This window comes from Alligator sinensis, unplaced genomic scaffold (genome assembly GCF_000455745.1).
Source record: "Alligator sinensis unplaced genomic scaffold, ASM45574v1 scaffold978_1, whole genome shotgun sequence".
In the NCBI taxonomy this organism is placed as follows: domain Eukaryota; kingdom Metazoa; phylum Chordata; order Crocodylia; family Alligatoridae; genus Alligator; species Alligator sinensis.
The window spans coordinates 1,600,485-1,609,683 of NW_005842220.1; the positions used below are offsets into that span (position 1 = coordinate 1,600,485).

Genomic DNA, 9,199 nt, shown 5'->3' on the forward strand with positions numbered 1-9,199 from the left:
CGCATTAACTGCCTTGGGCCCCGCCAGCTGGAACAACTCACGTGGTTGTTCAGACGACCGGACCAGCTGCGTCGCAACTCCACGCGGCGCAAGTAAACGTTTTGCAACCATTAAACCTTGTCTGCTTCTCCATTCACCAGCCCGCCCAAATGAACGAGCAATTTCTTAATCACCTCGAGTCGGTTCTGGCCGGCCGAGACACTAACCAGAGGCAACTGGTCTCAAATGAGTAACAAAGGTGGCTCTGAAAAGTCTTGCTCTATCCCACCTAAACACCACCCACCTGCTCTCCTCTCTGTTCATTACAATTTGATCTGCTGTCCAGCAGGTGGGGAACAACAACAGGCATCTGAATGCAGGTCACTATATCAATATCTAAAACTTGTATTCATCATTGACGACTTCCCTTCTCTAATTCACAATTACAGAAAGAGAAGAGACCTGCCTAGCCCCAAGCACTAAAAATTTTAAACTTCTCTTTTGGGATTTCTGAAATTGACATGATTTAAGTTCTGGTGTTTGCCAGAATCTAAGAGCCCTTTAACTGGGAACAATCCCTCATTTTTATAATTTTTTGTCAGGCGCTATATTTGAAACCATGTTTTACTTATCCATTTTGAAAATAAATCAGTAACTCTACTACCAGAGTACAGGAAGCCCTCGCTATTCGTGAACTCCAGATTCGCGGATTCAAATATTCGCAGGGGAGGGCAGAGCGAGGAGGTGGGCAGAGAGCAAGCACCAGGGACATGGAGGGAGGCGGTGACATTTTTTGTGCTGCCACCGCCAGAGGCAGCTGCAGCGGTGCTTGGAGCAGCCGTGGCAGCGCTCGTGGGGAAGCGGTCAGTCCCCAGGCACTGTGGGGAAACCCCACCAACAACTGGGGGGGGGGGGCAGCTGTGGGGTCTGACGGGGAGCACTGTCAGTCTGACAGGGAGCCCCATCAGTATTCGTGGATTTCGCCATTCGCAGGGATCTCTGGAACGTATCCCCCTGCAAATGGCAAGGGTCTGCTGTACTGTGTACTTCTCAGCTAGGATCAGTACTTTTCACCATAAAATACCATATGCACATTTCTTTTTTAGTTTCTTTTTAGTTTTGGTTGTACAGTTGAAGCAACAATCCATTTCATTCTATTCTGCAATTCAACAAGCTGGAGATGATTCAAATGTGACTACTACTATTTCACAGCCAAAATGTACCAATCTCGGTATCCAATAAATAAATAAATAAATAAATAAATAAATAAATAAATAAATAAGTTTCAGACCACAATGTTAGAAAAAGAAGATTCAGGCCATTTGTTAATACAAGGACCTCTTTTTCCCTGCTCTTGTAGAAACAGATTTCCAAATAAGGGAACCAGCTGAGTATAGAAGAGAGAAATGAGAGAAAAAAAAGCCTATCACCACAAGATTATGAGATTACCAGATTGCAATATATGACCTAATGGCAAAGGGCACCAGGAGAATGGAGTTTCTGCTCACTCTTCCATGTACCTGCAGTTCACATTTAAGATGTTGCATCTTCAATTCTAGTTCTTTATAATTCTGTAGGAGAATTTGATTCTGTTCTTTAGCAGCTTCTTTCTCCCCTTTAAGCTTTTCATTCTCTTCAAATAGTGCCTGATCCTGTTTTATTTTTGCCAAACTGATGTTGGATCCCACATTGAAGTCAGAAGCTGTATTTTTTTCCCTAACAAAAATGAAATAAAGTTAAGGAAATACAGATGCTCATGTTATCAAGTCATAGTAATTCTTTAACCGCTACCATAAAAATTCCCCAAGTCATACTGATCAAAACCAGAGACCTATTTTATAAGCATCTATCCACACAGTCACGCTTCATTTCTTTGGAATGGTAAACTTCCTATGCTGGTCATCGAACTAATTTGTATGCCACACCAAAAAATAATTATATACTACAAATATCTATTAGATTTCACTTGCTTGCAACAAACTTTCCACTACATCTAAAGACTTTTAATGGAAGGTTTTCAATTAAATTCCATTCCTACTGACCAAAACCTCAGTACAACATATTGCAGCCTTGGCAAATCAAGCCTTTCTGTAATTCAAATATTTTAACTATAAAACAGGTCCAAGCACTTTATAGCTTTTCTTTTCTGTTCAGATCTCAAATCAACCTATAATTATAAGAATATTATTTCTTTCCATATTTAAGAGCAATGATTTGATATATGCAGTACTTCTCTGACAAACTATTTCAAATCATTGCAAGTACTTGTAACATATTTACACTGTGATTTTAGGTTCATAACAATTCATCATTGCCTCTCACGACCTGTTTCCTTCATCAGTAGTTATGCACAAATTCTAAGTAAATAAGGTGAAATATACAGCATTAAAGACAATTAAGGGGCCAACTGGAAATAGATGTCTTTGTCTGCTAGCCACATACCTGTTTCAATAGATCAGTAAAGACATTTCTGTAGGCAATGCTATTGTTGAGTGGAAGAGAGGACTGTTTACTGGGCCCTAAGCTCCTCTAAAACTCAGAAGGCAGTGCTGATTAGTTAAAATTATTCAGGGATGAGGCAGTTTACTAGAAAGCTACTTTAGATGTACATCCAATTATAGTTACAACAAACATCAATGTGGACATTTATTTTGATGGTCTCGATTTGAATAAAAAATTGCAGCCCACACTGTGGGGGAAGGCTGCTCTCAACTGCTTCAGTGATGCTCTAGAAATTCCTAAATAGTTTATCCAACTATGAAGTGCCAGTGATTAAAAAAAAAAAAAAAATTATTCTGCTATCTTAAGTTTCTAGGTGCTGAGCAGCATCTTTCCCACCCACAAATCTTTCCCTTGGTAGCTGGTTCCCATGGCAATCCTACATACCATAATGATGAGTTTCCTTATAAAAAATACTGATGACGGCAGTCACCAACCCCAATAACCTCTTGTCAACGTAAGATGAGACACCATAGACAGACATACCTTTTTTCCCCTAAGGCTTACTTTGAATTATGACTGGTGGCTTTATTTCATAGGAGCATAAAATTGTTCTCCCACACTAATAAATAGCCAAACAGTATTTGTCCTTCTAGAAAAAAAAAACCTATTTCACATTCCACATAATTGGCAATGAAACGGTTTCAATGGAAACACTGATTCCACATAATTGGCAATGTAAGTGTTCAGGTAAATTAAGAGTCTTCATCTCTGCAGACATTTATTGCTTCAAATACAAATCTAAGGCCATGTATAGATGAAACAACGAGGCGTGTGTGCATGAAACTTTAAAACAGGCTAAATGCTTTTGCACTGCTTTAATGGTGTTGGTGTTTGCATGCCTCAGCAGCGTATTGCACGTTATTTCCAGCCGCTGTAGGAAATTCAGTAGCATAACGCACCTTAAATGACTTGGAGCACAGCAAGCTAAAACGTCTTCGAGTTTTAGTTTGCTGCCCCTACAACTGCGGAGTGAAGCACCAGGCTCCATGCAGCACCATGGCACTGCAGGAAGCCCTGCAGGGAACCTGGCAGCAGCCCAGGAAAGCAGCGAGCCTGATCTTTCCCCCCCACCAAAGCCTGTATGCCTGAGCTGTGCAGGGTCCCGGTGCTTCCCTCCATGGCTGCAGTGCCCCCTGGGACCTCCCAAGCTGCGTGACTGCAGGCGGGTGCCACCTGGGGGAGGGCCGACACTGCCGCAGGGGGAAGCACCATCCCACCCCCCAGAGCCCAGGGACCACTCCAACCACTGGCAGCTTGCCCTCCCCTCCCCACCGAAAGAGGCAGGTAAGTCAGCGGGGTGTGTGCACAACACAGTTTTAATCAGCCCTAAATTGAAGCGGTGTTTTTTAAAACCCACTGCTTCTATTTAGGGCCCCCGTTTCATCTACACACGTCCTAAGCCCATACTTTAAACAACCATCAGAAATACAACCTGCATAAAAATGTTATAGTTAGTTAAGAAAGCACAAACATTTGTAGAAGACAAAACATACTTAGCTATATATTTGATTAATCTTTTCTTTTTTCTTCACACCACCTCTCTTACTCATATCCTTCAGTCTAATTGAAACACCAACACACTCATCTACCACCCTGTTGTCTTACTTGGTAAGTGGCATATGGTTTCCAGTAGAATTCCTTAAGCTGGTAGCTAGCTGGTCACCAAAACATGCTTTTCTTCTGCTGTACACGGCAGGGTTGCACCTGTTTGCCCACAAGGGACCTGAACCTTTTACATTCCAAGCCAGGCACTGAACTGAATCTGAATTTTTCTCTTCACAGCTGCCAGCATTGGGAGGAGACTTGCATTTTTCAGCAAACCCCTTTTTAACCATCTCTTCCCCGATATCCACTTCTCCACATTCTGCCTGGGCAAAAATGGTACCATCCTGATACAGCGCTTTATGTCGCATCCTTATCTTTTTTTCAAAAGTCAGGCTGCATAAGAATTTCCTCCCCTGTAAAAGAAAATTTTGCAGAAGTTATAAAAACTGCTCATAATGAGGAGTTTCTTCTTCTTCAACTCAACTTACTTTCCACTAGCAAATGGACTCATTGAAAACAAGAATCCCCAAACTTTAAAAAGATGTTAATGGCAGTTATAAGTTAGATGTCCAAAATTCCATTGACCTGCAATCTAAATTGGGTACCTAACTACCCTGAAGCAGTTTTGGAGATCCCTGGCAACACTAGTATCTAACAGTATTGTACAAAGGTTATCCTTTCAGTAATACAAGGGGAGGTCTTGTTTTAATTACTGATGTGGTTTATGACATTCTTTTAACCTCCATTTTTGCCAGTATTTTATACAGGCTAATCATAGTCGCATAAATAATTGCCATGAGTTTAAACATAGCTTAAAACTACCTCCCATTTAAGTCCTCATTACTATAGAGTACATTAAAATAAAAGTAGTGGTCTGCTACATATCCACAACTTGAAATGGAACACAATATACATTTCATAGATTTTATAGACATTAGGGCTGGAAGGGACCGCAGAAGATCATCAAGTCCAGCCCCCTGCCCAAAGGGCAGGAAGTCAGCTGGGGTCATTGGATCCCAGCAAGATAAGCATCCAAATTTCTCTTGAAGGCATTCAATGTAGGTGCTTGAACCACCTCCGGTGCAGGCTATTCCAGACCTTGGAGGCTCGGACAGTGAAGAAATTCTTCCTTATGTCCAGCCTGAAATGGTCTTGCAGGAATTTATAACCATTCGATCTTGTCATCCATTGGGGAGCTCTGGTGAACAATCGTTCCCCCAGATCCTGGTGAACACCACGATAAACTTATAGGGGGCCGTCAGATCGCCCCTGAACCTGCACTTTTCCAGGCTAAAGATTCATAGATGTTAGGGTCAGAAGGGACCTCAATAGATCATCGAGTCTGACCCCCTGCATAGGCAGGAGAGAGTGCTGGGTTTAGATGACCCCAGCTAGATGCCTATCTAACCTCCTCTTGAAGACCCCCAGGGTAGGGAAGAGCACCACCTCCCTTGGGAGCCCATTCCAGACTTTGGCCACTCTAACTATGAAGAAGTTCTTCCTAATGTCCAATCTAAATCTGCTCTCTGCTAGCTTGTGGCCATTACTTCTTGTAACCCCCAGGGGCGCCTTGGTTAGTAAAGCCTCACCAATTCCCTTCTGTGCCCCCGTGATGAACTTATAGGCAGCCACAAGGTCGCCTCTCAACCTTCCCTTGCAGAGGCTGAAGAGGTCCAGGTGCTCTAGTCTCTCCTCATAGGGCTTGGCCTGCAAGCCCTTAACCATACGAGTGGCCCTTCTCTGGACCCTCTCCAGGTTATCCCACCTCCTTGGTTCTGTTCGTCATGCATCTGCTGATGCACGATAAAGTGCCATTAGCTTTTCTGATGGCTTCGTCACGCTGCCGACTCATGTTCATCTTGGAGTCCACTAGGACTCCAAGGTCCCTTTCCGCTTCCGTGTCACCAAGCAGGTAATTTCCTAGGCAGTAGGTATGCTGGACATTTTTCCTCCCTAGGTGCAGCACTTTGCATTTCTCCTTGTTGAATTGCATTCTGTTGTTTTCTGCCCGTATGTCCAACCTATCCAGGTCTGCTTGTAGCTGTTCCCTGCCCTCCAGTGTGTCCACTTCTCCCCACAGTTTTGTGTCATCCGCACACTTGGACAGAGTATACTTCACTCCCTCGTCCAAGTCGCTGATGAAGACATTGAAGAGTATCGGTCCCATAAGAGTCCCATAGCTCTCAGCCTGTTGTCGTAAGGTCTGTTTTCCTGACCTCTGATCATGTGCGTGGCTCTTCTCTGGACTCTCTCAAGCTTCTCCACATCCTTTTTGAATTGTGGAGCCCAAAACTGGACACGGTACTCCAGGTGAGGCCTCACCAAGGTCAAGTACAAGGGGAGAATGACGTCCCAGGATTTGCTTGAGAAGCATCTATAGATGCAAGCCAGCATTTTGCTCACTTTACTAGCCGCAGCATCTCATTGAAGACTCATGTACATCTTGTGGTCAATCATGACCGGTTGACTCAGCGCCCAGCAGTTGGGTGCAGGAGGAGGGAGAGGAAGCTCACTGGGCACACGTGTGCCCCCTGCAGCATACCTGAGGCGGCAGAGGCTGAGAAGCAACAGCGGGGGCTATTGCAGCTGATCCCCCGAAGGTAAGTGGGGCAGGAGCTGGCGCAGCTGCAGAGGATCCGGAGGGGAAGCCCCTGGATCCCTTTGCTGAGCCGGGCAGGGAGCCGCACAAACAGGCGTGCTCTGTAAGGGCGCGCTAGCGTTCGCACAGGCAGAAGCAGGCAGGGCAGCAAGAGAGGCTTCCCAGGAGGAAGGAGACTCCACCAAAAAGGAGGGAGGTAAGGACTACCTGCAAGCCATGGTGAGGACTCGCAGTGCTGCCAGGGGTCCTGCCTCCGTGGTGCCACCCTTCCGGGGCTCCTCTGAGGCTACCACCCAGACAGAGCCCTCGAGGGGCCTGGCGACCACCTGCCCCCTGAGCTGTGGGGGTGGCTGGGTGGGATCCCTGGGGGTGGGACTGAGGTCTGGTGACTCCACCACCTGCCCCTCTTGTGAGCATCTTCAGGCTCTGGAAGGTCAGGTGGCAGAGCTCCAGGCCAAGGTGAGCATGCTGCGGGGGATCGGAGCAGCAGAGGATGAAATTGACCTGTATTTCCATTCTCTGCAGGGACAGGGATCCACCAGAGAGACCCCGCGTGCACAGTGCCCAACTAATCGGTGGCAGCAGGTACCTGTCAAGGTCAGGGCAGTCCGAACAACTGCTGTGCCTGCTCCCCAGACACCCCTCGGGAACAGGTACACAGCCCTGGCCCCCCTGGAGGAGGCGGCAGAAGAACTGGTCCCCAGAGGAACTGAAGCCGCTCGACCTACATCACCGGCTCAGAAGAGGCATACCCCGAGAAGGAGACGCAAAGTTCCGGTCATCGGGGACTTCATCCTGGGCGGAACCGATGGTCCGATCTGTCGCCCAGAGCCCTGGACACAGCAGGTCTGCTGCATGCCTGGAGCGAGGATTCGCAATGTCACAGAGACCATTCCTAAAATCATCAAGCCCTCTGACTACTACCCACTGGTTGTGGTCCATGTGGGTACAAATGATGTATCCAAGGGCAAGCTGGATAACATCATGGAGGACTACAAGGCCTTGGGACACCAACTGAAGAGGATGGGAGGTCAGGTGGTATTTTCCTCCATTCTCCCGGTAAGTGGACGGGGTAGGCGTCATGAGGCCTGCATTAACATGGTTAACTGGCGGCTTCGGAGCTGGTGCCACAAGGCAGGCTTTGGGTATTTTGACAACGACCCAAGTTTTTGTAAGGAGGGCATGCTGGGGCAGGATGGGCTTCACCTCTCCCCTAACGGCAGACGTATCTTTTCCTCTAGGTTGGCTAATCTCGTATGGCGGGCTTTAAACTAGCTTCGCTGGGGGAGGGGGCCGCTTCGAGTGGAGAGGATGCTTCACCAGCACGCAGGGCGACAAGAGGAAGGAAAGCGAGATTCTTCACCAGCTCACAGGGTGACAAGAGGAAGGGAAGCACAGGTAAGTATAAACATCCGAGGAGCAGGAGGCCACAACTGTCCTGGGAGTGGGAAGAAGGCACGAGCGCCCTCAGGTGCCTCTACACTAATGCTCGGAGTATGGGGAATAAACAAGAGGAACTCGCCCTCAGAATAGCCAGTTCAAACCCAGACATAGTAGGGATCACAGAAACGTGGTGGGATTCATCCCACGACTGGGCAGTGAGCATTAGGGGCTATAGGCTCTACAGGCAGGATAGAGAAGGAAAGAAGGGAGGTGGTGGGGCGCTCTATGTCAAAGAGCAATTCACATCCTCTGCCAGCAAAATGGGGTCGGAGGAAGGGCAAGCTGAAGTGCTTTGGGTCAAGATACAAGGGGATCATGGGGAGATGGATGTAATGGTGGGGGTCTACGATGACCCCCCAACCAAGGGGAGGAGCTGGACCGGGAATTTTCAGGTCACCTTGCAGAGGCACTTAAGGCAAGGGATGTAGTTGTCATGGGTGATCTAAATTACCCCGACATCTGCTGGGAGGAGCAGTCAGCCAGGTCGGACCGTTTCAGGAGGTTCCTGGCCGAGATACAGGACCTCCACTTAACCCAGGAGGTGCACAGTCCCACCAGAGGAAATGCCCTGTTGGACCTGGTCCTGGCCACAGGCGATGATCTGGTAAGGGGGCTCCAGGTCCTTGGTCTCCCACCAATCTCAGCTTCAAGAAGTTGAGATTGGTGGGAGAGGCGCTGGCGTTCGAGGGCAGGGGAACTCAGTGCCCAAGATGAGTGATCATTCCTTAAGAAGACGATACTCAGGCCCAAGAGGTGACGATCCCAACTAGAAACAAGGGGGCCAAGAGTGTCCAAAAGCCTCCCTGGCTCACCAAGGACGTCCAAGAATGCTTAGTTGCCAAAAAGGCGGCGTACACCCGGTGGAAAGTGGGGGCGATCTCCAAAGAGGAGTATACCTCCACTGCTCAGGCCTGTAGGGGGGCTGTTAGGAAAGCTAAGGCGGACATAGAGCTAGGACTAGCGTCCAAGATCAAAGATAATAAAAAGTCCTTTTTCAAATAGATAGGGAGGATGAAGAAAGCACCGGGAAATGTGGGGCCCCTGCAAAATAAGCTGGGCAATCTGGTGGTTGCGTCAGAGAAGGCAGACCGCCTTAACAAATTCTTCACCTCCGTTTTCTTGTGCAGGGAC

General features: G+C 47.4%; 1 protein-coding gene across 1 annotated transcript in view; it reads right to left on the bottom strand.

Moving 5' to 3' along the window:
• STK31 (serine/threonine kinase 31) overlaps nucleotides 1–9,199 on the bottom strand; it is an 89,434-nt gene that overhangs the window by 62,495 nt on the left and 17,740 nt on the right. The window contains 2 exon segments of the mRNA XM_006027041.2: nucleotides 1,500–1,695; nucleotides 4,087–4,439. Coding sequence (XP_006027103.1) covers nucleotides 1,500–1,695; nucleotides 4,087–4,439 — 549 coding nt within the window.